Genomic DNA, 27,871 nt, shown 5'->3' with positions numbered 1-27,871 from the left:
AAAAATAAAAAATAAAAAATAAAAAATAAAAATAAAAAATAAAAATAAAAAATAAAAATAAAAAATAAAAATAAAAAATAAAAATAAAAATAAGGGGCAGGGTCGTGTCGATGATTCACGTCGTCGACCGTCGACGCACGAAACAGGGGAGCAACCAGAACAGAAGGTTTGGGTGGTGACGGTGTTGAGAATAACAACGAAATAATAAAATTTGGGCTTCAAGTTTTCGTCCGCCACAATCGTCAACGCTCCTCCCTGTGGGAAAGAGGCAAAAAAAAAAAAAAAAAAAAAAAAAAAAAAAAAAAAAAAAAAAAAAAAAAAAAAAACCCAGCGGAGCTCGTCACAACTCGCGGTCCTGTGATAGCCCGGACACGGACGGACAGCGCGTGTATGGGCTCCCGTTGCCCGTTATTGCTTCTTGCGATAAGACGGCTGGGAAAACAAAGGGAGCCTGTGGCAACTTCCGTACACCTGGTGCTGCTTCGCCGGTGCCATCGGCCCTTTTCTTTTCCTTTCTTTTTCTTTTCTTTTAGGTTTATTTTTTCCCTTCTTTTTTTTGGATGCGGCTCGAGCAACTGCGTCGGAGACGCGGACGATCGGTTCGCGAAGAACGGCTTCGTTCGAAACAGCGCCGGGCTTCGACGTGGCAAACGACCGCAGAACGAGAACCTCGTCGACCGACTCCAGGTAGGACTCGTATTCACGCGGCGACGTCACGGACTCCTCAGCCTTGCAAGCGCGGCGACGTCCACAGGCGCTCGGCGGAGTAAGGCCCGGTCCAGGAACGGTCCTTATCTTGCTTGGCGGATCAGCATCGTATCTTATCCCACGCGTTGTCGCCCAACCCTTCTCTTTTCGTAGGTGACGATGATTGCCGCACACCGTCACATGCAGAGTCTTTTTTTCAGCTCGCTGTGGACCCCCTGCAATGGACAATTGCTTTTTTTTTTCTTCTCTCCTCGAGGCACTCCACCGACAGATGGAAAAGGCATGCAAAGAAGGCGTCAGCAGAACGCCTACCGTAGCACGCGCATTAATTCCAAGGAAATCGGGGAACGCAGCCGAGAGGCTCATCGCTGTCCTTCGTACGGTGCTCTGCTCCACCAAGGTTTCATGCCACGCACTACCGAGATCCGTTGATGACGATTCTCTCCTTTAGAGTCATGCACCATGCAACGTGCCCACATGTACATGATGATACGGCGCTTTCTGAGCCTTTAGGTACCGTTCCAAACCCGCTAAGCCGTCTCATGATGGTGTCCGTGGCAAGCGTCGTCAATCGACCAGAAGTCGCGCTCAAGATCACCTGTTAAATTGGCGGTCAAAGAAGGCTGGCAAGATACGTGGTGGCTGAGAAGCACCAATTAGATGGAGATAAGAATCCATAATCACAAGCGAGCTGCGCACAGAACTCAAAATTGAGAAGATAAGGTGTAGAGAAAAAAGTTGATGAGAAGGATTAGGGAAAAAAAAATGTTCATTTGGTGTCTCGCGACACTAGGAGAGTTTATCTAGCCTCCTTTTGCCAAAGGTTTAGTGGGAACATTTTGTATGGTCAATTTTGACGACAATTGCCTCCAGAAAAGACAGTGAAGGATATAAGTGCATCGTTGTCATGAGCTGTTGAAACAAGATTTTCGAGCAACAAGGAAGGGGAAAGTGTCATGACGATCCCCGTTTAAGAGAAGGGGAAAAAACCAAAAACAAGGAAACCGCTTCAGTAACCTTCCTTTTGCCATGAAATTAAAACCGTGACGCCAAAAATGCAAACGCCGACGGCACCCACGAAATGCTTCGATGATCAATATTGATGTGTCAGAGAGGGAGCGCCGCTTGAGATGGGTAACCAGAGGACCTGCCTGGTTCCCCGCATTAAGGAGTATTACGTGCGCATAGCGAAGAGTTGGTCCAGCTCTAACCATGGCTGTTTTTTTTTTTCATGTCAGGCGACATTGGGGTGCATGTGCAGACGTTTTGAGAGAGCAACAGGGATCATTCGACATCGGCCTCACAGCGATTGCTCAAGGTCGACGACTTCCTGGAAACCGTCTCGCCATCTCTTTGTCTCTTCCTTGCCTGGTCGTGGGAGAGGCTTCCTGCAATAGCCGCCGTAGCCAAAGTGAGCCTGCAGACCGCACTTCGTGCCGACAATCCCACCTTGGATCGCAGTCCAATCTCCACGGGCAATCACAGCCTGGAGCTTGCGTGCTTCCTTGATGTTTCCGGCCTCGAACAGGTCGAAGAGCTTGACACAAGCCTTGGGTGCGATGTTTGCAAAGCCGCCGATGATGCCAGAGCCGCCGCCGACGAGAGTTTGTAGGAGGAAGTCAGCGGAGCCACCCATGCACATGAAACCACTGCCTGGCTCAGACGCGGTTGCTGCGCGCGTTGCGGCGGCAATTCGATTGAGTTTGCCGGTATTGCCGCATGTCAACTTGCAGCCGACGATGTTTGGGTGCTGGGAGAGCTGAATGATGGTGTCTGAAGACAGATCAATCCCGCCCGCCGCCGGGGGGTAATTGTAGATCAAGATGGGAATTGGTGAAGCGCTGGCGACGTCCTGGAAAAAGTTGATGACTGTCTCCTTGGCGTGCAAGCCGACGTAGTATGACGGAGGGAGGACCAGGGCGTAGTCTCCGCCAGCTTCGTACGCTTCGTGGCACAGTTCGATGGTCTCGCGAGTCGACTGAGCGCCGCAACCAACGATGATTGGCATCCATCCAAAGCCCGCGTCGTTCAAAGCCTTGCGCGTGGTGCTGGTAACCAGATTGCGCTCCTTGTGAGTCATGTGAACGGCTTCACCATTCGATCCCTGGGTGGTAATGCCATGCACGCCAGCCTCGGCCAGTCGTACAGCATGTTCGCCGATGGTCTTGAGATCCAAATCCTCGGTGACGGGGTCAAAAAATGCTGGAGTTGGCACATGAATTCCGGGCAGAAGTGGTCGACGAATGGCTAGATCATTCGAATCTATCGAACTGGTCTCGAAAGCATCGCTGTAGGCGCTGCTGAATCCCGTCGTCCGGCCAGCCATGGCGGTCCTGAAGTGAGAGGTGGTGAAGCTGCTGGCCGGTGACGGCGCGTCACTGTGAGGGGGCATGGTGGTATGGAGGAAGGGCAGGCTAAGTAGCAGCAATGCGAATCGGCATGCACTTTTGAAAGAAAAAGACGACGAAGAAAAGTCGCTCTGAAGGGGGGAATGGCTTGAATGATGATGTCTACGGACACAGCAGTCCGTCCAGAGCGCAGGAGGAATTCTTTAAATAATTGCTACGCCATGACCGCGCGGCGGAAAACCAGCCTTTTGCTCATGCGTGGGGTAGTCACGTTCTGTTCGCCGCCAGCGTAACCCCTGGTCAGACCGCAAGGCCAGACGGAGCGGTTAGACTAGGATGCAAATGGATAGCCCGAGAAAATTGGGACTGTGTGATGGCAGTTGCATGGCGCTGAGCAGCGCGAGCGGATGGACGGCCGTGGATGGATGGGGCGGATGGGATGGATGGACGATCAGGAGGACAGGGGACGTCCGCTGAACATGCCAGGCACAAGCAAGCCGGTCGCTGAACATGCATCATCGAACAGAGCCGGTGGAATCGGGCGTCTTTGTCGGTGATCCCTTTTGGCATGCTCGTGGCCGCCGAGAGGGCGCGCGAGACAGACGCAGCGCCGGCGAAAGGGGGGGGCCAACACCAAGAGGCTGCCGCCTCCACGAGCAGCTCGAAGCACCTTGCAGGCCCGGCCGGATCTGAGGTCGCTCGCGTGGCGACCACAGCAGAGCCGAGCTGCTGTGGTCGTAAGCGACAAATGGCGAGGTCCAGCTGAGGAGCCGGAACACGACCGAAGCGGTGCTCGACCATCCCACGCGGAGAGCGGAGAAGAGGCGCAGCGCCCGCCCAGCGTGCCCACTCGCATGCTGGTTTGTCTGTGTCATTCGCCGGGCCGGTCGTCACCTGAGGACGAGATCTCACGATGCGGTGCAAATGACCAGCCTACGTGGTTCAATGACAGGCGCGCCTCAGCTGCGGAACCCGTTGGCGGTGTGGTCCAGTGTTGACTGCGGCCATCCAGACTACGACAGCAGCGGCAACATTAGCGGCTCCCGGCTACGCGATGGAAATCTCTTCTCTGCTGAATGATATCGCCATGCAAGACGATACTACCCTTCATCATCGCCGCTGCACTCTCCCGGCGTCCATCGTCTCAGCGTGGCACACGTGTGGTCTTCCACGCTCTGTGCAACGTCGTACGAGACGTGAACTGCTTGCTTTCTCATTCCAAAATGCTGCCGTCCGAAAATGGATAACACTTCCTGCGCATGCGCCGAACCAGCAGTGAGATGAAGACGCCTGGCTGCGATCAACCTTTGTGCCCTGCCCTGCCCTGCCCTGCCCTCGCCCTTTTCCCCACAAAGCCTGTAGTTCTATCCAGACACGAAGTCGGGTTTTGCCCCCAGGTGCGTTTTTGGGCGGGCACGCCGTCTGCGCCCAGAGGAAGCGGTCTTCGCAGTCTTTCTCCGTCGCGAGACATCTTCGTGCAAGTACGACACGTTTTGGTTCCGCGCATGGGGCAGGCGGCTCTTTGCTGTAGGCAGTTGCTTTTTCCCAGACGTCAGCTTGTGCCTGAGATCAGAGACGCCATGGCGACCCCAAACTGCCAGGTACGAGAGGAGTCGTCGCCACGGGATTCAAACGAAGGCAGACAGCACCAACGGGCGTGGGGGTTCCCTACCTCCAGTTGCCAATGTCGGTCCGCAACGGCCAGGATCTGGGCGCTGTACGGGCCCCAGGTCGAAAGGCCTTCTCCTCGGCGATCTGCGGTGTAGGGCGCCTTTGGGATGCTTCAGACGGGCGAAACCGCGACAGGCCACTTACGAGAAGCTAAATGCAGCTGTCAAGGAAAGGAAAGAGGTCGTCTGCCCGTCTTCTTCTCCTTCTGCTGCTAAGCGAGGCTATTGGCCCCTCAAGAAGCGCTCCCATTTCGTTGTCTTGGATGGCCCTAGTGGGTGCTAACACCCCGCAGTTTACAAGGGGCCCGACATCTGGAGAACGATCTGCCGTGGTGAGTATGCAAGTCATACTGTCTAGGGCGCCCACCCGAAGAAGATCCCATTGCCAGTCCATTGGGAGGCGCTATCCAAGCCACGGGAGACTCCATGAGTAACACGAAGCTCGTCAATTCGGCACACGCCATGCGCTGCATCCACTGCGACGCGATGGCCCGCCATGTGATGTCGACGTCTTGAAACACGGAAACAGGCAGACATCGCGCTGTGTGGAGATGGTGAAAATTTTTTGTTCCGAACTCCTCAGCCCACCACCACGACCACCGCCCCAGTCGTCCCATGCCCGACAGCCCAAAGTCAACTCGGTGTGCTCAACAGCCTCGTAATAGTTTCCGACGTCGCTTGCTCTACAGGGCAAGCACCTGGTCAGCCTCAAGTAATAGTGCGTGGGGTTCTGACTGCGCACTTGACTCCGTCTGTACCGGCGCAAGTCCGACATGTGGCAAAAAACAGCCCTCCCCGAGTAACTACTTCATGTACTTGCCAGTAATTCGCTGGAAATAAGATCCATGGAACCGTCCGTCCTGCTCTCTGATACGCTAGATCGACGCGTCCAGATCAGGTCCACGAATCAGATCAACGCTCGTTGCACTGTTTTCTGACGTCAAGTCATGAATGAAAATAAAACTGAAGACAAGACATTCTTTAGACGTTGCCATGGAGCAAAGAAAATCATACTCTTTGGGCTGTTGAACTTCGATGTACTTCGTATAGCCTGCGTCCTGCGAAGATCACGCCCGTTGGGGAGACGCACTTGGACCAAAAAGCTTGTTCGCTGATATGACCCCCACGCACCAGCCTTACCCTTCGCCTTCCACCATTCTAGAACTCAACGACAGGGAGGTGAGCACCTTTCTAAGGCCTTCCGTGAGTGCTAAACTCACTTGCAGAGCCTGCCGCCTCGACGACTTGAGCTATGCTCGAGATCTACAGAGCCGAAACCCGGCTCGGGTGGGCTCCCTCTTGTCAAATCGTTCGCTACCCGCTCCATGTGGGAAAAAGGAAGAGCCTGGACACTCCGCAAATCGATGGACCTTCATGCGCATTTGACTCTTGGCGTCTCTAGGTAATCGAACGAACAGGATCTGCGTAAGAGGAAGCGATACCACTCCTAGAAATCTATCCAGGAAAGATCTGTGGCACAACAAGGTTCGCGACAATTGCACACCTCGCTAACGCCTGCTAGCGGGGCGACGATGAAGGAGCTCTTTGTAGGAGGAGAGTTGACCGTCCGGCTGATCCAAATGCTAACCAATCCGGTCTGCGCTAATTGGTGCCGTTATCTGCATGGTGCATCAACATGCTCCGCAGACTGCGCCGCTTGTTCTCCAAATCTACCGTGGGGTTTCACTGCTCTCAAAGAGGGAGCGATTAAAAGTTTATCGGCACATTCGTCCACGAGACTCCACTAGTTCTTAGCTTCATGGTATCTACACCCGACCGTCTTAAGTGTTCTTAGCTGCTCCGATGGTCTAGGCGTCGTCATGGTCCTTCCGACTATGGCTGGAAGTTCCCGGATTTACTCATCCTCGACCTTCATAGGTCCCGCCTTTTGCATATGCGTCGTACGTTGTTTCTTTGCGGGGCAACGCGGGGTCCTGTATTGGCTCTCTTGCCGTGCTCTATATCCTAAGCTGACATTGCAGGAATGCAACCGGAGCAAGGGATCGCGGGCTGTGAACGACACATCAGTCAGATGGTCATTCTCACACGATATGCCAAGAATATGATCGCGGATTGCATCAATTGTGGTCTTATGATCACTCTTTCTCTCCGAAAACAGTTTAGCAGTGGGACGGCCGCATCATGTTCGCTTATACTTGCGGCCTTGTGTTATCGGTTTCGTGTCGGAGCACGTTTGGATAGATGCACTGATGACGACTGCCGATGTAGTCGACTAGGTATCGTGCCTCGAGTCTACGCAAGCACATAATCTGCGGCCGGATTTAGACACTCGGGATTAGGTGCTGTCGTACGTCGCTGGCAAGATGGCCAGATAACTAGGTCCCTTTGCAGTATTGATCCAGTTGAACTGCCGAATTGAGACGGTGGATAAAGTGCAAGAGGAGGCCAATCCAAGCGGTGCATCGTTGATGGTAATCTCAAAGCTCACCAGTTCTACTCAATCTTTACCCTTTGCGCGTCTCATCATCGTTGGATGGCAGCTCCGCTCAGATGTTTATTTCGACCGACGCATGTTAGAGGAAATCCCTAGCAGAATGACGACGGTTACCAATGGTTTCCAATCACGGCTCCGTCCGACAAGTGTGGCCTCCGGTCGCTGGAGTGTGTGCGTTCCACTCCCTTACGCAAAGTTTGTGCTCAATTGAGCCAGATACATCCGCAGTGAGCACGCTGGAAGTCTTTTGACGAATGCAGCGGATGACCGACAGAATTCACCCAAAAACCTACCGCCTTGAACGCTGCAAATTTTCGCAGCTACCGTAGAACAGTCGGGCATCAATTTCGCACGTTGTTTTTATGAAGTCATCCAGTCACGGGCAAAGCCTAACCGCTAGTGCTGCATATGCGTGGCGTCGAGCTTGCTCTTAGAAAGCGAACTAATTCGTCGACTGTGAGCAGGTGTTAGTGACGTGTGTCAATATATGTTTGGATTGTACTTGCTGCAGTCTTCTGTTGGTAGCCAAATGCGATAAACGCAAACGTGAAGAGTTGTGGAAGTGAATATGGCGCCGGAAGATAATGTGCCCAGCCCTCTGACCACTTCACGATTGCCCTTGATCCACGCCGTTGATATTTATTCAGAGCCTGGCGAGTCAAAATGACGCAATAAAATAAACGTGGGGCTCAGGTTGTGAAGTGAAGACGAGCATAGTGATCGCATCTCAATTGGAGCAACCCAGAGTCTGGCAGGCCTTTTGTAACCACAGGGGCGCCATAGTGAAGCGAAATGCTCGACAACGAGATTTCCCTTTCTTTTATAGCTTTGCTGTGGATATCCGAGGAAGCAGGATCCAGATTTCGTGATTGAATACACAACTGAACAGAGCAGATGAAAAAGAGAATGCACTTTGAAGAAAATTTTCCGTCTCATGCACGCGCGTGATCTGAGAAGCTGTGCGCAAGTGGTGTGGCGTCTACAAAATTTTTTTACGTCTTCGAATACTCAGCTGTACAAAGCCGAACGGGATCCTGTAAGACCAACCGGAATGGCTCAGTACTTCTGATAGGAATCGAAGAGAGAGGCGAATGCTTTCGCACGTCGCGACGTGGCAGCTGGAAACAAGGGCCGGCACTCTGCTCAAACCATCGCGAGACGAGACATGGGGGATGAGATTGCGCATTCAACTGACCATATATAAGGACGGTAAAGGAATGAAGGTGGGGTTGAAGAGTTCGCTATGGGTTGTTTGTCAGATATCAGAAGATCACATGCTCGAATACTGGAGTAAATCAACTCCTAGATACTAATTGGTTTCCTTTTCTTTTTTTCTTTCTTTTTTTCTTTTTTTTTGGTGGGAAAAGAGGGGGGCGAGGCGCGGTACGTTCGGTGCAAACAATGCTTTAAAACACCTTGCGTCTGGTAAATTTTGAAGACCTATTGATTACAGGTCGTCGAAAATGGTCAAGCAGAGATGAATGAAAGTCCATGGCGTCCGAATGCCTAAATGGCTAGCATTAGAGTAAAGAGCCCGTCTCAGCACGTCGAATGTAAAGACCAAACGCCTTAGCCCCGTGCAATGCGACTTTTTGTTTCTTTACTGGGCTTGAAGGCAGAAGCCTCCTTACCTTATGAATACAATTCCCCGTCATCAGCCGCCGCATCCCCAAAGCCTCCCGCAGAACCTTTACCCTTAGCCTTTCCTTTCTGCACAAGTTTACCATTCCCGTTGACAAGATGGCTCGTGTCGATCGTGTACTCATCATCACTATCGTCTTGCGAAGCCTGAGAAGCTCCATCCGGAGTTGTGCCGCTCTTATCACCCCTGCTCCTGCTCCGGTGTAGAGAGTTCAACGTCTTCTCACGAAGACCCTTCAATTTTGCTGAGCTGAGCCGCCTGCTCGAATCTTTACTTGCTGGAGTAGCAGACAGTCCTTTGTCATTCGCTGGCCCATAATTGTTCCCGTTGGTAGTTGGTGGACTCGAGGAAATAGCAATCTGCGGTTTTTCGCTTTCTTTTTTGCTGTTGCCATTTCCTTCAAACGTTTTTCTCACCCGCTCATAATGTTTCAATTCTTCAGCACTGACGCTTGGAACAAGTTCTCGTCGGGCATTTTCAAAGTCTTCTTCGGTAACCTCTACGCGAATGTCTTCATCTGTGGCGTGGTGGTCGAAAAACCCAGCGACTGTAACCGGATTGGCTCCTGGTTTCAAATTTTGGTTTAGTGCTGCGACCTTGGAGTCGACGAGACGTGCCTGACGCGTGATAGCTTTGAGCATGGCATCGGAACAAAGCGCGTAAAGATCAGCGCCTGTGTAAGTCAGGGGCAGTTCGGACGCAACTCTCGCGAGTGATAGATCTTTGTGAAGAGTGAACCTAGAAGAACTATTAGAACGTGTAGAATTTATTGTTGTTCCACAAGAACGTACTTTCGCGTTAGGGCCTCGAGAATGGTTCGCTGCTTATCGTGCGAGTCGCTTATGCCCAGATACAACATCTTGTCGAATCGCCCAGGGCGAAGGAGAGCTTGATCGAGCAGATCAGGTCGATTAGTTGCGCCAATGACAAAGACGCCACCGCCACCTTCCTCGCCATCGCTCATCCCATCAAGTTCGGCAAGTAGCTGAGACACAATGCGATCCATGACACCTCCGCTGTCGCCCTGATTGCCACGTTTCGGAGCCACGGAGTCAAGTTCGTCAAAGAACACGACGCAAGGTCTCGCGTCTCTAGCCCTTTGGAACACCCTCCGCACATTGGCTTCGGATTCTCCAATATACATGTTAAGCAATTCAGGTCCCTTGACAGAGAAGAAGTTGAGAGAGAATTCGGTAGCAATTGCTTTCGCCAGCAGTGTTTTGCCCGTGCCCGGTGGTCCGTAGAACAAGATGCCACTTCGTTTTTTCATCCCTTTGGCAAAAAGTTCTGGCCGAGCAAGTGGGAGCTGTATAGTCTCCATCACCGCTTCTTTGACATGAGTGAGGCCACCGACGTCATCCCAGCTAACGTTTGGTATCTTCGGCGCACCAATTGAATCTGCAAAGTTTTTGCGAGCGGCATCGACTGCCGCATCAAAGTCTGCCTTCGTGAGAGCTATTGCGCCAGGCCCACCAGAGACCTCTATGTCGCGTATCGTGACTTTATTGGCTGGTTGGTTAAGGCTGTTGAATGTCTCTACAAGCTTCTCAAGACGATTCTGTTTTGCCACCACGGCGCGATCAATGACATCGATTAGATCGCCCGCGACAAGAGCGGCGGTCTTAACAGCTACTGACGAGAGCTCAACATCAGGTGCAATTCGTATGCCAGCGTTTTGAACAATCCCTCTCAAGATTCCTTCTCTCTCTCCTTCGTCTGGAGCAGTCAATTCGAGCTCGTGTGTGAAAGAGCCACGAATGCCATCTGGAATCTTCTCTACATCTGTCGTCGTTGCAATGATAACTCGTGACTCGGCGAGGATCTCCTTAAATGTCGTTGTCATTCTCTCTGCGTTGAGCGCTTCGATGTGCTTGATCAAGACAACAGTATATTGTGGCCCACAATTCATCGCACGTTCGAATCTCGCACGTAAAACTCCTTCAGTCTTGACATCGCCTCCGCCTCCACCACTCTCGGTAACGATGTCGTACGCATCAATGATGAATGTATGCAATCCCAGATCCTCACACGCTTGTTCTGCGTTGAACGCCTTGCCAATCTGTCGCTGTGTAGACGTAAGAAGGATTGCTGATGGTGGCAAACCAAGATGTATCGCTTGTGGACTCGTTGCAACGGAGATGAGTTCCCTCAGGCGCCGACGGATGGAGGACACGTAAGGCTCCGGCAATGCAGCAATTCCCGGCAGCCGGTCCGTCAAACCAGCCGGCGGAACTGGAATCTTCTTCACGCCCAGATAATACGGCCAAGAGCTGTCCATTATAGACAGAGCTCTCCCTTGTTCACTACCAGCCTGTACCATCTTAACATTTGACGCATCCATGAGCGCCACATTGCCCCAAATGTCTGCCTCGATATCTTCTCCAGCCGAGGAACGTACGACTGAATCGATCTTAAACCAAGCAACTTTAGCTGTAGTCTTGTCAGACTTGATGCCCAAGGCAGTTTTTGTCTTCGATAAGATTTCTTCTTCTGCTCCGTCATCTGAACCCTGAAATACCGATCTACCCAAAGATTCATCGATGGCTATAGCCACAAGATCACCACTTTTCACAATACGTTGCTTGCGCTCGAAGTATAGCTTCAGTGCCGTAAATAAACTTGGCTGCAGCGTTCGGTCTAATGACAGCGGCGTGGCGAGTTTAAGCAAAGTGACCTCCTTCGCATTCGGTGGAACCGCAGCACTCGTAATCTTCTGTCCGCGGTCAAGGCCTAGTGGTGCGATGCGAAGACGTGAGGGCATGCCAAGATTAGCAAGCAATACAGGTGAAGCATACGCAGTTGCCGAAGGAGCAGCGCTATGCCCCATCATCCCAAAGAAGCTCGACGTTCGGCCATGGATCATCTTGTGTGAGGGCATCTTTGCATTCTTCTTCACTGCACTCTCTTGAATACCATAAATTTTGACGGCACGAAAGTCTTGTGTATCCTCTTCGTCCAGATCAAATGAGCCTAGTTTCCATGGCGCAAAGCTATTTGACGGCTGATCAGTAGCTGCCTCAAGGCGAACCCAATCGCCTGAGAAGCACCCTATCTTGACAAGCATCGCCGTGTCTACATAGACACGCGCTTCTTCATCTTCGTCGGCACCGGGCTTTGGATGAAGGAGATCATCTGGGAGCTTTTGCAACAGCCCCTGGGCTCTGAAGATCCTTGGCTGTCCACCCTGTCGCGCCGTGCTGGTTGTAATACCCGAACGAAGAGATCCAGGGGTTTGCACTCCATGTGCAAGTGACAGAAACCCTGGGCGTGGAGTTGCAGACTGGTAAGTCGACATGATACCGGTAGAGGGCGGGAGCATTGGACTCATTAGTGAAAAACCATCTTCGGAATCATCAGATAGATCGTCCTGATCTGTGACTGAAGTCTCCGAGCGCAAGTCATCGGTAGATTCGTCTCCTGCAGGAGAAGTATCTGTAGAGAGGCCTTTCTCTTCTGCTGCAGAGTAGAAGACTTCGTTTGACGTATCCTCATCTTCTTCAGGTATGCCGTTCGTAATAGCTGCCGTAATTGATGCTGGCTTTGGTGCTCTCGCGGTCTTGTGCGATTGTAAAAGTATTATACGAGTGCTTGGAAGCACCAATCCCTGGCTCACTGGCTCGCATGATATGACCTTCGCTGGTGGGGCCGGCGCATGTGTAATCGGATGCGTGGCAAGCGGAAGTTGAAGAACGTCTCCAGTATGTACGAGCTGCGGTGCTTTCAGTGCGTCACGAACCGCCTGTCGCCATTTTCCCTCAAGTGCTTTGATGTCTACAGAAGTCTTTTGTTTTGGAAGCCCTCCCTTCCGAGGTGAAAGTGCGACTTCGTGCCCCTCTGCTCCGAAGCCGCCTCCAAACTTTGCGTGCACCTCTTCAAGTCGTTTGAGCTCTTCTGTATCAAGAGAGACAAATATCGTCTCCAGACCAATCGGTACCACATCGATCACGCGGATTTCAATGGGTGTGTCTCGTCGCGGGGGAATTTTGCCAAGAGAATAACTCTGAAGGTTATGCAAGAAGGACTGCAGCGCGGAAGACGACGCTGGAAATTGAATAGATGAATGTGATCTCGCTGAAATGATGTCAGGGATCGGAGGTGGCCGTACAGGTAAGATGGTCCACGACGTGTTCTGCGCGGAAACCAAGGACGTTGGTTGCCATGGGGCTACGGCAACGTGAAGGATCGGATTTGACGATGGATCATCTGCAATCTTCGTTAACCTTTGCGTCTTGTAGTTGCATATAGTGTTTTGCTCATCCTACCGTTAGATCCTTTGTAGCCGGGGAAAAGGTCCTGCACAAGGTCCTCCGACAAGATGCCTACATCGTCGTTCATCCGTTCATCGAGCAAAAGATGTGCGGAGACGGGGGGGCGGTCGAGGCGTCGCCGCCGTCTACGCCTCTTGCGACTGGCGAGGAGCTGATTGTGAGGCTCCATTGTATCATACAATTGCTTGAAGGACTTGAACTAGTGTAGAGACGATAGTAGGCATTGCGCCATGGGGTCGCAACCAAGGCCGTGATTTACGGCTCACGAGCACCTCGGCAAAGATCCCTTTTGAGACACCAGAAGTCCGCGCATCGCTCAACTGGCGCCCTATATTAATGGTCGGACATCCCCTCAATCATTCTCATTCAACTTCCGAGGACCTTGGGCCGCCTAGACGATACAGTTTTTCCAACGAGTTTCTTTTTTGCCCTCGAGATGAGCCGCCATATGCCTCATCTTCTCCGCAGCAAAGGTGTGCATGTCATGCCGCAAGGAATAACCTATTGCAAGATCCCGCCCACCAGCAAAGAGCCAATGAATCTCGTCGCATTTCCACGGTCATGGATTTGAACCTATGTAAATGCACCTTGATGTCTACGCGGCACACGAAAGCTGGAGCAATTGAATACGCGGCTTCATCTTCTCACTGGCCGGCCACGACGACGACGGCTACTTCGCACACTGGTTGCTCGCCTTCCGTATGATGGTCTTAGGCCACGGGTCTGATCTTTCTCATCTGCTCATCTGGACAGAGCGGCTCGTTATCCTTAGGCTCCCGCTCTGTGCAACCGACTAGTATCCGCTTTCGTCCTCACGTGGGAAAAGCGGCAGCTTGACAAGGATCCGCCTTTCAATCAAGTTCCGATCCATCGTTCGACGTCATCTAACCCGTTGCCATAACTTAAGATTCATACATATCTCTTCCCGATTCGTAGATTAAATAGGTAGGCGGCTGACATGAACATCAATAGCAATCGCACATTCGTCCACGCTTTCGCCTTTACTTTCTCTGCTCTCTTGTGTTGTTGGGTACCCAATACTTCATCTGCCGCTGACCGCGCCATCGCGCCGTATTCGTACAATAAATCCAGAGTTTGTGAACGCAATCGCCAGCCAATGTTTGCTTCAGGCTCCTGGCTATAAACGCTTCTGCCCAAGAAATCACGAGAAGATGGAAAAGTAGATCCAAGTTTCTCCTAAGCAATGACTCGAATCAACGATGCTTCAGATGAGAAAGCAAGAATCGCAGTAGAGTTTAGCAAACAGTCGGAGAGACTCGGCCTAGTCAAACAGAAGCATGCATACGAATCTACTGGAAGACTCGCCGCACAAGCCAATTTCGTAACAGCCCAGGATCCTATCATTCAGACACGAAATGGTGGGCGCTTACCTGCTGTGCCACTTGACGAGGCGCTTAAGCTGAACAGGCTGAGGGATGAGTTGGAGGGTAATAATTCCAATGACAGCAGGCCCGCGGTTTTTGCGACAAGGGAAGGACTAGACGGCACTATTCACGGCATTGAGCCTCCACAGGAGCTGGAAGAACAACAGTCTTCCAAAGCTGATGCTCCTTTGGAAAGGGCCATACCACCGACGAAAACAAACCCTTTGTTTCCCCCTTTGCCCATGTATGGTCCACCATCATTTTTGCGTGATCTACAGGCGCTTTCGTTCCGAGTGTCATCTACGATCTTGTCATTTCTATTCCTCCTCGTGATTGTTCTAGGGGCATTCTTCACCAGTGTACCTGAACTACATAGGCGTATTAGCCTTAAAGCAAAGCTAAGCGATTCAACTAAACCGCGACCATTCTACGATGAAGAGTTAAGGCAAGAGAAATTGAGAAATGAAGCAAAAGAAGCTTGGACGAGACGGAAGGAGAAAGCGGGGGGTGTATCAATGCAAAAAACTAGTGATACGGAGGCCGAGTTCATACCTACAGAAGGAGGTCCGGACCAATTGCTCTGCGATGTAGGGTACTACGCCCGGCGCTGTGGCTTGGATTGCGAGACATTTGACGTTCCGACGGAAGACGGCTTTATCATTGAGCTATGGCACATATATAATCCGCGAACAGACAAGCCACGCCAGACGGACGGCGACGCAATTCGATGCCCGGATCATTTTCAGCATGATTCTGTCAAGTCTGCCGTGAACGAGAAGATGCGCAAATATCCAGTCCTCTTCATTCACGGCTTGCTGCAATCATCAGGGGCATTTTGCTGTTCGGATGACAACTCTCTCGCCTTTTATCTTGCGAAATCTGGTTTGGACGTCTGGCTAGGAAACAACAGATGTGGCTTCAAGCCTCGTCACACAATGCTCGATGACAAAGACCCCCGAATGTGGTGTTGGAACATTCGACAAATGGGGGTTCTAGATCTACCTGCGCTCATGTCGCGTGTCCTACAAGAAACCAGCTTCGAAAAGTTGGCGCTTATCGCTCACTCCCAAGGTACAACACAGACCCTCGTCGCCTTGGCCAAAGAGCAGCGCCCCGATATTGGCGACAAAATCAGTGTCGTGTGCCTTCTCGCTCCTGCGGCGTATGCTGGTCCTCTGGTTGACAAGATTTATCTCAAGTTCATGCGTGTCATCTCTCATGGCATGTTCCGCGCAATCTTTGGTATCCACGCATTTATTCCGTTCATGATGACAATGCACCGCCTGCTACCACCTCGATTCTACGGCTTCATGGGTTACCGTGTGTTCAGTTTCCTGTTTAATTGGACAGACGAGCGGTGGGACCGTGCTCTTAGAAATCGCTATTTTCAATTTGCTCCTGTATATGTAAGCGCGGAGAGTATGCGCTGGTGGCTGGGCAGAGAATGCTTTGCCAGGCAAAGATGTATCCTGAGCACAAAAAGTGAGCTGGATATTGAAGACAGGGAAGACTCTCAGAACTTTTCCCCGCACACGGCTCATGATGAGGATTCTCCTCAGCGGTCACCACATCGGGCTGAAGATCGAGGGCGTTATGCATGGTATGATGAGCACGTTCCACCATTTGCCATATGGGTTGCTGGGAATGATGATCTCGTCGATGGAAGGCGTCTGCTGCGTCGGTTCAAGCAGGGGAGAGAACCACATGTGAGGGTTGTGCACGAGAGGATTATTCCTGAGTATGAGCATTTAGATGTGATCTGGGCAATGGACGTCATCGAGCAGGTAGGATCGGATTTATTAGCAACTATATGGAAGACGGTACCGCAGAAGTATAGAGACCAAGTCCGTGTGCCTAAAGGTTGTGAAGGACTTCAGTTTCTGGTGGACTTGTGAGTCGGATACTCAACGATGTCTCGGTTTGAGATGTACGAACATTTCCTTGTACAATTAAATTTGATAATTCAAAACCGTAGCTTGAAGAAAATAGGCTGCAGGAACGTATTTTAAAGCCCAACATTCTCAACGATTGATCATTCAATTCACTGAATTACTTTAAACCCTGTACGCGGATACAGCGAGGAGGCAGTTGAGTCCGTAATGGAACGGCCGTTAAAATGGCATCAGCGACACTGCCTGTTCAACCAGAAGCTCCATACGACGGATTTACCAAACTCTGGAGCACGTAATTGTAGTCATTCCTTTTTCCAAATCTTTACACATCCAAGATGCTGTTCTTCAGGTGCGTCCATCTACCGGAATCTCAAACTCGACACGTCAGTTGGCGCAACGGTCACTGGCCGAGTGGGTTATGAACTCAAATATGACGAAACTGCTACTGACATGTTGTGTGGTGTTACAGTTTTTTCAAAACCCTCGTCGATACAGAGGTCACGGTGGAGCTTAAGAACGACATCGCAATCCGCGGCACGTTGAAGAGTGTGGACCAATTCCTGAACATCAAGTTGGAGAATGTACAGGCCATGGAGGAGTTGAAATACCCGCATTTGGTGCGTTCCAAATACGCCATTCGACAATCCTGGACGAGCCCCCTTGAGTCACAATGCTAACTCGGGTACACTTTAGTCGGCTGTGAAAAGCGTATTTATCAGAGGTAGTGTGGTACGTTACGTGCATCTGCCAGCTGCAGCAGTGGACACTACGTTGTTGGAGGATGCGACGAGAAGAGGCATGTCTTGTCAATTACCATTCAAGGACACACACGGGCTAACACGGCACGGCAGAAGCGGCACAGGCGTCTGCAAAGGCAAAACAAGGCTGAGCGATTGTGCACAAGAGAGGCAAGAACATGAATCTCGATGGAATGGGAAAAGTACAAGCGCTGCTTGTGGGGTGGCAATAGTACGCGTAGCACAGTGCTCAATAGCAGTTATGTGAAGAGCTGGGTACATCAGTCTCCGGAGGCAGGGCTAGCAGCGGAGCAGAGACTTCTGAGATCCAGTTGCGATTGGAATGTATCGCAAGGGCATACAGAGCCTCCAAGCCCGAGTGCTAGGCGCGGAGCAGTGATAGCAGGGCTCAGCCCGATACCACAAGACTCTCTTCAGTTCCTGTTCCCTTCCCACTTTTCTGATCCTGTATAAGCGGCTATACTCACACCGCCTCGTCTTCGTAGCGGTCCAAGCGAAATGCCGGGATAGGCTTGATTCATCTTTCGAACGCACTGTTTCCAATGCAAAGGAAATGCTTTGCCAATGTCTCGATTCTATCCCGTCCTCGTGCGATCTCAGCCCTCATCTCGGCCTGACAAACTGGTCCAAGCTCCAGTCAAATTTGTGACATCGGATTGGCATCTCCAATGTATAGAATGGATTCTTCATGACAAAGTCCGCGTACAGCTCGTAGCATTTCTTCATGATTGTGTCCACGTTCGCCTGCGCCGGCTCTGTGAACAGAAGGAATTTCGTCCCCGTCGTCGTTTGGAAGCAGCTTAGCCTAAAATGACTGGTCTCCAAGACCTCGAGGCCTGAAGGGCGCGAGGGGAAGTTCTTAAGGCCAGGGTACGATGGAGGCGCTGGTGGGGGAATCGAGGACGGCGGTGCAATATTCCGAGTTATGGCGTGCACGCCGTGGAAGGTACCTGCGAGGATGAGGAGGTCGTTGCTATTCAGCTTTTGGAGTCCGGGATGGAAGTCGCGATTATAGATTAGACCGCCCGCTTTGTTGATTATGAGCAGCGCAAAGACGACCCTTAATGAGGATTTAGAACCGAATTTAGTTCTTCTGTGGTTATCTTAACTCACATTTTTGAAGTTTCGCTATCTATCTTTCATGGTTGTACATTTGAGCAATTGAAACCGGAACTGGGGAATGGTGACAGCTAAATGTATAATGGACTCAGATACGATTTACAGAGAACTCATACTTTCAAAACTAATGTACTCGTCGAGGACAGACTTGTTCCTTTTATTTGCGAGCTAGACAGTTATAAAGCTTGTGCAGCGACATTAAATTATTGACGTTAACTTAAGTGCCTTTTGTCTTCTTTATTTCAGGGAGAGTTGGAAGTCGACAGACACATTTGGAATTACATTGAACCCCAAGTCAAGCACATACACACAGAAGTCAAGATCGAGGAGGATTTCACTTTAGGATTTTATGTCTAATCTATAGAAATTGAACGACTCGCCTTCCTAGGGCAGTCCCAGTAACAGCGCTCACATCGGCAGCCGTTGACAAGAACGCGGCCATGAGCACAGCTCGGAAGGCCAAAATAGTAGACACTAGATCGGTTTCCTGCACTACTTTCCAAGCTTGCTCCATACTCGGACAGATTATCTTGTCCAAGGGGTTCGTCGACAGATCTGGTGGATTCTTCATTGCATTTTTAAGGTGCGTCTTGCACTCCAGCACTGCTTCTTCTCTAATGTGCCGCAACAGCCAATGATCGATCTGGCATACTTGTCAACAAACGTCATGTGAATCAGAATTTGCGACGTAGTAAGAAACGCACCTCATGCAATTGATGGCGTATAGCACCTCTGACATGGCTCTTTGAGGGGAATGGCAAACTGTCAAATTTGAACTTATCCTCCAAAAAATCTAGACAACATCGCAGGGCAAGGGGCAGAAGGACGAGGAATGGTCTGCTCGTATCCACGATTGCCTTCGATGTTGACTCTTCATCGAGATCAAAAATTACGTTTTCAGCAGCTTGAAGTTCACTCTGGTTATCCGATAACTTCAACCCGACCAGATATTCCAATTGATGGAGTATACGCCCTGTGTCATACGGGGTGTTCGGGATATAGAGAGTAACACCATCTAACATCGCACGGGAATAGTCCACATTGTAACTAAGTCGGCTGTACAAGCTCCGGTCCGCCCAATATGTGGTCTTTTCGTAGCAGCTGCCACTGATTCTTGGCATGCCACTCGCACCCGCCTCGCGATCGCTCGAGTACATGGTGGTGATTTCAGGGAAATCAGCCGAGAAGACCGGCCGTGGTGCGGAATGGTGCCAGTAGAGTGTTCCTCCATGCTTCGAAACCGCTTGTTGAATTGTGCAAATGATTAAACGCAGGTCAAGATGCTTCCATGGCCTCGCGTTTGAGCAGATCTGCTTCGCTACGGCTGCGGCATTCCACGAAGAGAATGATGTTGCTCGCAACCAGGGCGCAAATTCCGTGTATAGAATGATCATAGTAGAGTGCACCCCCGGGAATCCTGGTGTCAAGAATGGCTGATGGCTTGTTAGAAGTCCTATTGACTCGTGAGTATTATAGAGTTGGCGGTCGCTGCTTCATGGTCAGAAAGTCGGATTGAAAGTAGGACCAAAAATTGGGCCGAACATAGATTGCCTTACAATTCGATTCGGTATGTGTCCATCATCGGGAAGTCCTGAGATACTGCTACCCTGCCCAAGAGTGCATGCTCTCGGAAAGAGACCTGCATGCTGTTCCCACGAGCCTCAAGCAAGTCTCCGTCCGCGGAGATCTCATCACAGCCCACAAAAGCTGCCAACGTTATGATGCTTCGGATAGTACCAAAGGCGACAGCTGCAGGGACATCACTGGGTAGATAGTCCGTTTCGCACAGTAATGCTTTAGGCAGTACTTTTAAAAACTCGATCTTTCCTCCATAATTCAAAGCTCGGGTAGTGAAGTAGGTCTTACTGTCAGGCAGACGTGCGAGCATGTTTGCCCAAGAAGCAGCATAATTATTGAACGTGTAACGCTTGAGTGCTACTGGGCGCTGCTCTGTTTCTTTACTCTTCGTGCTTCCAAAAAGTGTTACCCACGCATTGCTTGTCTTCTCTTTCCGTAATCTAGATTCCTGTTCAGCATTTAGCAGCCTCGCTACTACTGCATGGCTGCCTTTGAGTCTCTTGCCAATCTCTTCATCTATTGTTCGTGGAAGGTCGCCAGATTCGTCGAAGATCTGGATGAACGGAACTAACGTCGTTGTTCTTACGCGCAACTCTTGCCTGTCCATCCTCGACTGACTGTACCGTGACCACTCGCCTATCGCTCTTTCCGAGGCCTTTATCCTGCCTGGGCCGGCTGCAAGTGCACCTTGAAAAACAGTCATGATGGCAACTATGAGGGCGAGTGCGCCAATGGCAGCAGTGAAGCCAAAGTTGAGCGGATTCCAGTCATAGGTACTGTTGCCAATCTCAGTCCTGTCGCACGCAGCCAGATGCGCTATCGAGCCTTACTTATTCTGATTATAGATCTGGCGCAACAGACATGCTGTTGAATTATCCGCACATACGTCCATAGCACGTTTCAGTTCTGCATCAGGAAAACACAGAGAGCGTGCTTCTCCAGTTAGTCACCAGGGTTTTCTTGTCGTGAAGGCCTTCAAAAGAACCAGCCTGAAACTTCAAGACGTTTGTTTCTCCTGATTCAACGAGAGTAGCATTAAAGACACGCGCTAATGGCACTTCTAAATTTGTATTCCAAAGTCCGATGGCTGGCCTTGTCCTGCAAATCTGTTGCGCATCCGTGGAGGTTCCACGCTGCCACAGTGAGAAAAGAGTCCTGGACAGAGTATCGTACCATGTTAGCAGACTCAGGGAACCAGATAGCAAGCTACGAAATGCAGCCTCATTGACCGCCGTTGCCACAGGAAAACATCACAGCTTTTGGACCCCATTCGCGAGATGCTGCTCGCGGCAGTGGTCGTTGCAGGGGCAGTTTTGGAGCATGACTCAGCAGCCACGCTGAGCTGTGAGCGCTCCGGCCGTGACCTTGCACAAGCGCATCGTTCGAGATGTTGCACATAGCAGAGACATGGTGCGTGAATCCAAAGCTCAAAACCACTTTGTGTGGTCTGAAGGGAGCCCACCAACGTGACGGGCAACGCAAGCTGTGGTTTCATCCCGCTTCAGAGCGGAGCGTTTGTTCGACACGCCAACGGGACGACCGGTTCATCCTAGCGTGTGTGGTTCGTCATGACGTCTTTGGGCGATCACAGCGAACGAGGGATCCGTTCTACGGGACGGGTGGATCGGTCATTGGCCGCCATCGATACGGAATTCGCGTTGACGGTGTACGACGAAGCCTCTGTGTCCGGCCGTTACGCTGATGGTGGTGGGCGCAACGGCCAGCTGGTTGGAGATCCAAGGGCTGGGGCCCCCCCCCTCTTTCCTGGGCGCCCCCCTCTGGCAGCCCTGCTAATCGATTGTGGCTTGGCCACGCGCGTGGGGCCGCCTGCTTCTTTCTCAGTGGAACTGCTGCTGACCGGGCGAGCTTTCCTAAGCTTCCTGCACTTCATACTGGTGCAAGCTCGCGATTCTGCCTACTACTGGAAGGCTGCCACTTACCCACGGTCACGCCCAAAGCATGTAGACCGTAAAGCCAGCCTTCTTCACTTTTAAAGTACACAGCAATAGGAACACTCTCCTCCATCTCATCCGAAATCTCTACTTTGCATGTAGCGTCATTCGCTGCCCCGCACTCTACTCGCTTCTCCGTTGCGCTCAACCGATTTCAGCATGGCAGACCAATCCGTGATACGAATACACCGCGAGCTCCGCGAGTTCGAGCGTACCGGTGACCTTTCTATTGCCGCTGCTTTCAAGGACGAGGATATCCGCAAAGTACGAGCCCTCATCGTCGGACCGCCCGAAACACCGTACGAATTTGGCTTCTTCGAGTTCAATGTCAAGTTTGGCAAGGAATACCCCACGAAGGCACCGTCCGTCACGGCCATAACTACGAATCTGGGCAGTACCCGCTTTAACCCCAACATATACGCATGCGGTAAAGTGTGCTTGTCCATCCTGGGTACATGGCGGGGAGAACGAGGGGAAGAGTGGTCGTCTGCACAAGGCCTGGAGTCGATCCTGATATCCATCCAGAGCCTCATGTCTAGCAATCCGTACGAGAATGAGCCGGGATTTGAACAGATCAAGTCAGACGAGGACAAGGAAAACGCTCTCTCGTACATCGACAAGATACGGCACGAATCGCTTCGGATATCGGTCATCGAACGGATGGAGAACTACATGGGCATCAATCGTAAAGAGGCGAGACTAGTCTCGTCACCGAACACGTCTAGCAACGCGAGCTCATCTGAAGAGTGGGATGCCCTCTGCGGCGCGGATGCTCCGTGGGAACCCCACAGGGACAAGTGCAAGCTGCGCTTCTTGTGGTACTACGATTCGTACCACTTGACAATGAACGAGGAGGCGAAAAAGCATAAAGACGGTGAAAAATTTGAGAAGATGCCTTTCGAAGCACCAGGAAACACCATGGACGGGCAGTTTCAGTACACAGATCTAAAAAAACGACTGACAGCGATCAAGGAGGCCATGGATGCGGAGATCGAACAGTGGGCGCGCGATGGTTTGAATGCTGTGGCTCGGGATTTGAGCATCGCAAACAATCTCAAGCGGCAACACGAACAAACCGTGGCCTTGTTCAAGACGAACGATGTACCAGTAGACGTGGAGCTGATGGACGACAATCCTTTCGTTTGGATGTTGACGCTGGTTGGACGCCCAAACACACCTCTTGACGGCGGCATTTTCAAGATAAAAATGTGCATCAGCCCGCAGTTCCCAGCAGAGCTTCCACGCGTCCGGGTTGAGACGCCGATTTTCCACCATAGGGTCTCGTCGAACGGACTTTTATGCTACCTCATCAAGAACTCGGACTATTCCAATCTCACAGCGCATGTCCAAGCCATCATATCAGCTTTAGAGGATGATAATCCAGCCTACGACCCCAGAACACGGGTCAACCCGGAGGCGACACGCTTGATGTGGGGATCAGCCGACGATAAGAAGATCTACAACAGGCGATTGAGACGGACTGTGCAAGACAGCTGGGAGTATGATGTCCTTCACGGCAATTGTATTGGATCCGGTGCTAACATCGAAACAGATACTGTTGAGACTTTGCTCTCCTGATCCCCAGTTGGGCTACTTGTTTCTTGACTCTCATTGCTAAAGAACTTTGATCGCTACAAGGTGAACTGATCACGGATTGCAGACGAAGCCTCCAGCGTAGATCTCTATATTTTCGACAAGGCCATAGAGAAATTCAAGAATTGGCTGGGCAAGGTGTTTGGCTCCAAGGATTTCAAAGATACGCGTCCTGAATTCAGAAACCAACCTGAATAACCAGACAAGGGCCTGCGCTGACAACTCATCTGCAAATGACAGTTCGATGATGACTTTCTCAAAACCATTTCGATACCCTACGCCAATGCAGATGTTTTTCTGCCTTGATTGTTCTACTTCCCAGTGTTCTTCTGCTTCTTCTTTTCAGACTGCATGGCGAATGTTCTCGGTTCTTTTATGACTTCTCTCGGGCATTTTCATTGGCGCATACAAACTCACGCACGTTGACATCCCCAGCAGGCGGGGAGAACCGCAGATTGCTTCTTTCTACGGCGAATTAGTTAAGACATGGGCATCAGCTTCAAGGCTTAGTACGACGATTATGACGAACGGTTCAGCAAATCTCACAAGGCACGGCGCTTGATTGGAAGCCGTTTGTTTTCATTTTTATTGTGTTTCTTAATTCGAAAATCATGGGAGGTTAGTGGACATGGCGTCTTTGAGGGCGCATTGCAAAGTCCACATTGCATACGTAGTCTGGAGATCATCGAACGACATACATTATCTACCAGTATTTCTGTCATGAATTTCTCTCGTGACCATCTTAATTAGTTATTTCGGCATTACAAGTGAATGTTGAGTTGTAATTTCGCCCGATTGATTCATTCTTCGTCATTACCACCCTCTCTACAAAGAACTCCACAAAACAAGGCTATTCGGAACGCCGAATTTGTGTTTGCAACGAGTCAAGTCTGGATGGGTGTCTGAATTATGAGAAGCACGTGACAGATAATCCGCGTCTTCACCAGCCGTGTTGAGATGTATTTGAAGAATATCAAAACAGCCATGTGAAAGAATTCTGGACTTGGAATGTCGCAGAACACCTACCTTAAGTCAGCAAAGCCACCATGAATACAACTTTGTTTGAACGAAGGGGCCGCACCTTATGTCGGATGAGCTGGCTCCGATCAAAATCTCGAAGTCCCCTTGCTCGGCGACCCAGGAGCCCAAATTCACGTTGTAGTATCCAACCGAATACTTATCGACTTTTAAGTCCACTACATGCGTCTGGCCAGGCTGAACGAGGACTTTCGCAAAGGCACGTAGTTCTTTCTTGGGCCGCGGTACAGCGGACTGGCGAGCGCGGATATATGCTTGGACGACCTCGTGACCAGCTAGCTTGCCGACGTTAGTTATCGGAACCGTTACGGTGATGGGGCATTCTTGAATCAGCACCGTGGAGCTGAGTTGGGGCTTCGAGTACAGAAATTTGGTGTAGGACAGACCGTGGCCGAACGGAAAGAGCGGAGCCTTGTTATGCTGCTCGTAGTGTCGATAGCCAACGAAGATGCCTTCTTCATAGACGACGCTAAGGTTTTGGCCCGGCCAGTTGCCGTACGAAGGGTTGTCTTCAAGTCGTTTTGGAAAGGTTGTTGGAAGCTTGCCGCTAGGGTTGCATTTCCCGAAAAGTACATCTGCCAGCGCGTTTCCTGCTTCCTGGCCCTGATACCAGGCCTGCACTATTGCAGGCACTTTGTCAGCCCATGGCATGGCTACCGGAGATCCTGACTGGTTGACAACGACGGTCCTGGGGTTGCTGCTAAGAACAGCCTCGATGAGACGATCTTGACTTCCGTCTCTGGGCAGTTCCATGTCCTTTCGGTCGTAGCCTTCCGATTCCCACTCGTTGTCAAGCCCGACGACCAAAATGGCAATGTCCGCTTCTGAGGCGAGCTTTACAGCTTCAGCTACAAGATCCGTTTTTTGCTCTTCTTGGTAGCCAATACGGCAACCACCATATCCATGTGTACCAACCGTATCGATTTTACTTCGTGGTCGTGAGGCGGATGTGCTTTCGACAAGGAGTTCAACAGGGACGTCAGCTTTAAGATATATAGACCTGCGAACCTCCATCGAGTTGCCAAACATGGCCTCTCCTTCTTCTGTCCATTCCCAGTTGTCGATGAACAGCTCGCCGTTGAGCAATAGTCGCCCAGGACCAACGGACGAGAAACTAAGTGTATGTGTTCCGGTTGTCTTTGGTAGAAGAGATGTCCTGACTCTGAAGGAGTAGTCGGGAAGAACTTGCTTCGGTGCTGAATCCCAAAGGTACAGATCGGTGCTCGCCTTATACTGAACGCTTACTGGATCGTTTTGAAACTCATCACCTTTGTAATATTCTATTACGACTCCAGTCTTGCCAGATGATGCTCTGCAATAACCTGATGCTAGAGGAAGCCATTTTGCAGTGTCACAGCCTTTGGCATGTAGTACCTGAGCGTCAGTGGCAGCGATGATACCGTCAAGGGGTGAAGTTAAATAATATGGGTTCACCTTTGCACTTCCTCCTCCACCTGCTACACATCTCTCCGCATTTGGACCGATGACGGCAATCTTCCGAGCGTTCGCTATAGGCAGAATATTTTCATCGTTCTTGAGCAGGACGATGCCCTCCACTGCGGCTTTTTTGATGGCTCTACTCAGAGCCTTATTGTCATCCGGCAGCTCTCCTGGATAGTGAAAATTCTCAAGCCCCTTCGTTCGCTGAATGAGCCGAAGCACCCTTTTCACCGCATTTTGGACATCTTCCAGTGATACGTGTCCACTTTGTACTGCCTGAATTAGACGTTCGCCTCTCCATTTTGCAGGGCCCGGCATTTCAATATCACATCCGGCACGGACTGATTCCACGCCGGTTGCCTCCGTAAGCGCAGTCCAGTCAGATATCACGGCTCCATCGAAACCCCACTCTCCTCTGAGAATTGTCTTTAGTGTAAACTCATTGACGTCGGCATGGATGCCATTAATGAGGTTGTATGAGCTCATCAAAGCCCAAGGACGACTTTCTCGGATTGCAATCTCGAACGGTTTCAGATAGATCTCGCGCAACGTCCGTTCGTCAACTACTGAGTTTATTGTCATTCGGTGAGTTTCCTGCTCATTCGCAACAAAATGCTTGATTGTCGCTGCAACGCCCTCACTTTGAACTCCGCGAATATAGGCAGCGGCGATCTTTCCTGTCAAAAATGGGTCTTCCGAAAACGATTCGAAGTTACGTCCACCCAGAGGAGAACGGTGTATGTTCACAGTTGGAGCAAGCAGAACATTTGCACCTCGTGCTCTGGTTTCTTTCCCTAGATGTACGCCAATGTTTTGGATGAGCTCCGTGTTCCACGTTGCCGCTAAGGAGATACCACAGGTGAAGAGTGCAGCCTGTGCCCATATGAGCTGATACATTGGTTTTGGAACACATTCAGCTTACAGGTGTCCCGTTATCAAAGTATTCACCCCGGGCCCCGCTTGGCCCGTCCGTCATTTTGATCGATGGGATTCCATGATGGGGTATCTCAGCAGTCCGCCAGAAGTCGGAACCAGAGAGCAGAAGAACCTAGGCATAAAAGTCAATCGAGGAGATATAACAAAACAGATTGATCTTGGTACTTGTTCGCGCAGGCTCAGTCTCCGCGCTAATTGATTAATATCATCTCGGGTCTCTCGGGGTTCAGCATTAGGCAAGATGTCCATATTGTACGATATGCGAAATCCCAATGCTCAGCAATTCAAGGCAGGAATATTTGGCAGAACAAAATTTAGTACATCGTGGGACATCAAGTTTGCAGCTGTCGTATCTGTAGACAAGATTGCATCTATACTTTCTGGAACATATCACAAGCCATTGTCACGCATGATGTGCCTCATCACACAGCTGTCAACGTCAGCGACACATACTCATATTCTTTGACTTTTCGGTTGAGTACAGCCGAGCCGTCAAGCCGCCAAAAACCAATTTGATGCCCGGTTTTGCGATGCTCTTATCTGAATTAGGCACAAGGAATCCTCAATAGCCGCAATAAGCAACCAGAAATTCTTCCGCCCAGAGGTGGAGCAGAAGGCCGCCCCATGCAATACCTGGAGTCCCAGCATTGCTTTGCGATCACGGGGCCTTTGTCAATCCGAATGTGGCATCAGACCTGCGTGAATGTTCGTGCAAAGGATCCTCCAGATTGAATCCAGCAAGACATGCCACAACGTGCTTTTCAAACGACAAGGCCTGAAAGCAGGACGCCACCCTCTCATTAGCTTCGTGACTCATCACAGCCTTGTCCCAACGTCTTTATGCGGGTGTATGCAATCCTTCCGTTTCTCGTGGTTGGGGTCATCGAAAGCAGCAACATGGATGATTTTTTTTTCTGGCCTGGACTTGGGTTGCCTTCAAGCGACCAGGTGCTCTATCCGCTCCGGTGGAAACCAATAAGGGCCGGATCCGTGGCGCCACGAAGGTTTTTGGAGTGATTTTTGCACCATAAAGAGCTACGAGTCCGAGCAAGCGACGTCAATATATTTGGACAGCCAGCCAGCCATCGT

At 50.8% G+C, this 27,871-nt stretch overlaps 6 protein-coding genes across 6 annotated transcripts; 2 read left to right on the top strand and 4 right to left on the bottom strand.

The window, feature by feature from the left end:
- Positions 1–1,459: 1,459 nt before the first annotated feature.
- Positions 1,460–3,681, bottom strand: PV09_01524 (uncharacterized protein). Its single transcript, XM_016354425.1, has one exon. The coding sequence runs from the start codon at positions 3,098–3,100 to the stop codon at positions 2,009–2,011; it is 1,092 nt and encodes a 363-aa protein (XP_016217437.1). The 5' UTR covers positions 3,101–3,681; the 3' UTR covers positions 1,460–2,008.
- A 4,858-nt stretch (positions 3,682–8,539) lies between these two features.
- PV09_01523 (uncharacterized protein) lies at positions 8,540–13,351 on the bottom strand. Its single transcript, XM_016354424.1, has 3 exons — positions 13,086–13,351; positions 9,615–13,026; positions 8,540–9,561 (listed from the first exon to the last, which is right to left on the bottom strand). Exons 1-3 carry the CDS (start codon positions 13,258–13,260, stop codon positions 8,814–8,816), a joined length of 4,335 nt encoding a protein of 1,444 aa, XP_016217436.1. The 5' UTR covers positions 13,261–13,351; the 3' UTR covers positions 8,540–8,813.
- A 699-nt stretch (positions 13,352–14,050) lies between these two features.
- PV09_01522 (uncharacterized protein) lies at positions 14,051–16,392 on the top strand. The gene has a single exon (XM_016354423.1). It carries the CDS (start codon positions 14,296–14,298, stop codon positions 16,369–16,371), a length of 2,076 nt encoding a protein of 691 aa, XP_016217435.1. The 5' UTR covers positions 14,051–14,295; the 3' UTR covers positions 16,372–16,392.
- Positions 16,393–18,571: 2,179 nt separating this feature from the next.
- Positions 18,572–21,387, bottom strand: PV09_01521 (uncharacterized protein). Its single transcript, XM_016354422.1, has 4 exons — positions 20,654–21,387; positions 19,802–20,599; positions 18,950–19,733; positions 18,572–18,888 (listed from the first exon to the last, which is right to left on the bottom strand). The coding sequence occupies exons 1-4, from the start codon at positions 20,713–20,715 to the stop codon at positions 18,604–18,606; spliced, it is 1,929 nt and encodes a 642-aa protein (XP_016217434.1). The 5' UTR covers positions 20,716–21,387; the 3' UTR covers positions 18,572–18,603.
- A 321-nt stretch (positions 21,388–21,708) lies between these two features.
- PV09_01520 (uncharacterized protein) lies at positions 21,709–24,133 on the top strand. The gene is made up of 2 exons (XM_016354421.1): positions 21,709–23,274; positions 23,328–24,133. Exons 1-2 carry the CDS (start codon positions 21,935–21,937, stop codon positions 23,335–23,337), a joined length of 1,350 nt encoding a protein of 449 aa, XP_016217433.1. The 5' UTR covers positions 21,709–21,934; the 3' UTR covers positions 23,338–24,133.
- A 184-nt stretch (positions 24,134–24,317) lies between these two features.
- Positions 24,318–27,031, bottom strand: PV09_01519 (uncharacterized protein; the record flags this gene model as incomplete). Its single annotated transcript, XM_016354420.1, has 4 exons — positions 24,318–24,390; positions 24,450–26,719; positions 26,769–26,894; positions 26,948–27,031. The coding sequence occupies 4 exons, from the start codon at positions 27,029–27,031 to the stop codon at positions 24,342–24,344; spliced, it is 2,529 nt and encodes an 842-aa protein (XP_016217432.1). The 3' UTR covers positions 24,318–24,341.
- Positions 27,032–27,871: the final 840 nt, after the last annotated feature.

Source organism: Verruconis gallopava (assembly GCF_000836295.1).
Source record: "Verruconis gallopava strain CBS 43764 unplaced genomic scaffold supercont1.4, whole genome shotgun sequence".
Classification (NCBI taxonomy): Eukaryota; Fungi; Ascomycota; class Dothideomycetes; order Venturiales; family Sympoventuriaceae; genus Verruconis; species Verruconis gallopava.
The sequence above is the reverse complement of the archived record's forward strand: the minus strand, read 5'-3'. Positions and strand labels throughout refer to the sequence as shown.

Coding starts and splice junctions, on each gene's coding strand:
- PV09_01524 (XM_016354425.1), bottom strand. CDS start 3,100: ATGCCCCCTCACAGTGACGCGCCGTCACCGGCCAGCAGCTTCACCACC.
- PV09_01523 (XM_016354424.1), bottom strand. CDS start 13,260: ATGGAGCCTCACAATCAGCTCCTCGCCAGTCGCAAGAGGCGTAGACGG. Junction 13,027..13,085: donor CGGCTACAAAGGATCTAACG/GTAGGATGAGCA, acceptor CGAAGATTGCAG/ATGATCCATCGTCAAATCCG. Junction 9,562..9,614: donor CTCGAGGCCCTAACGCGAAA/GTACGTTCTTGT, acceptor TAGTTCTTCTAG/GTTCACTCTTCACAAAGATC.
- PV09_01522 (XM_016354423.1), top strand. CDS start 14,296: ATGACTCGAATCAACGATGCTTCAGATGAGAAAGCAAGAATCGCAGTA.
- PV09_01521 (XM_016354422.1), bottom strand. CDS start 20,715: ATGGACGTATGTGCGGATAATTCAACAGCATGTCTGTTGCGCCAGATC. Junction 20,600..20,653: donor CAGATCTATAATCAGAATAA/GTAAGGCTCGAT, acceptor GATTGGCAACAG/TACCTATGACTGGAATCCGC. Junction 19,734..19,801: donor GACACATACCGAATCGAATT/GTAAGGCAATCT, acceptor ACCATGAAGCAG/CGACCGCCAACTCTATAATA.
- PV09_01520 (XM_016354421.1), top strand. CDS start 21,935: ATGGCAGACCAATCCGTGATACGAATACACCGCGAGCTCCGCGAGTTC.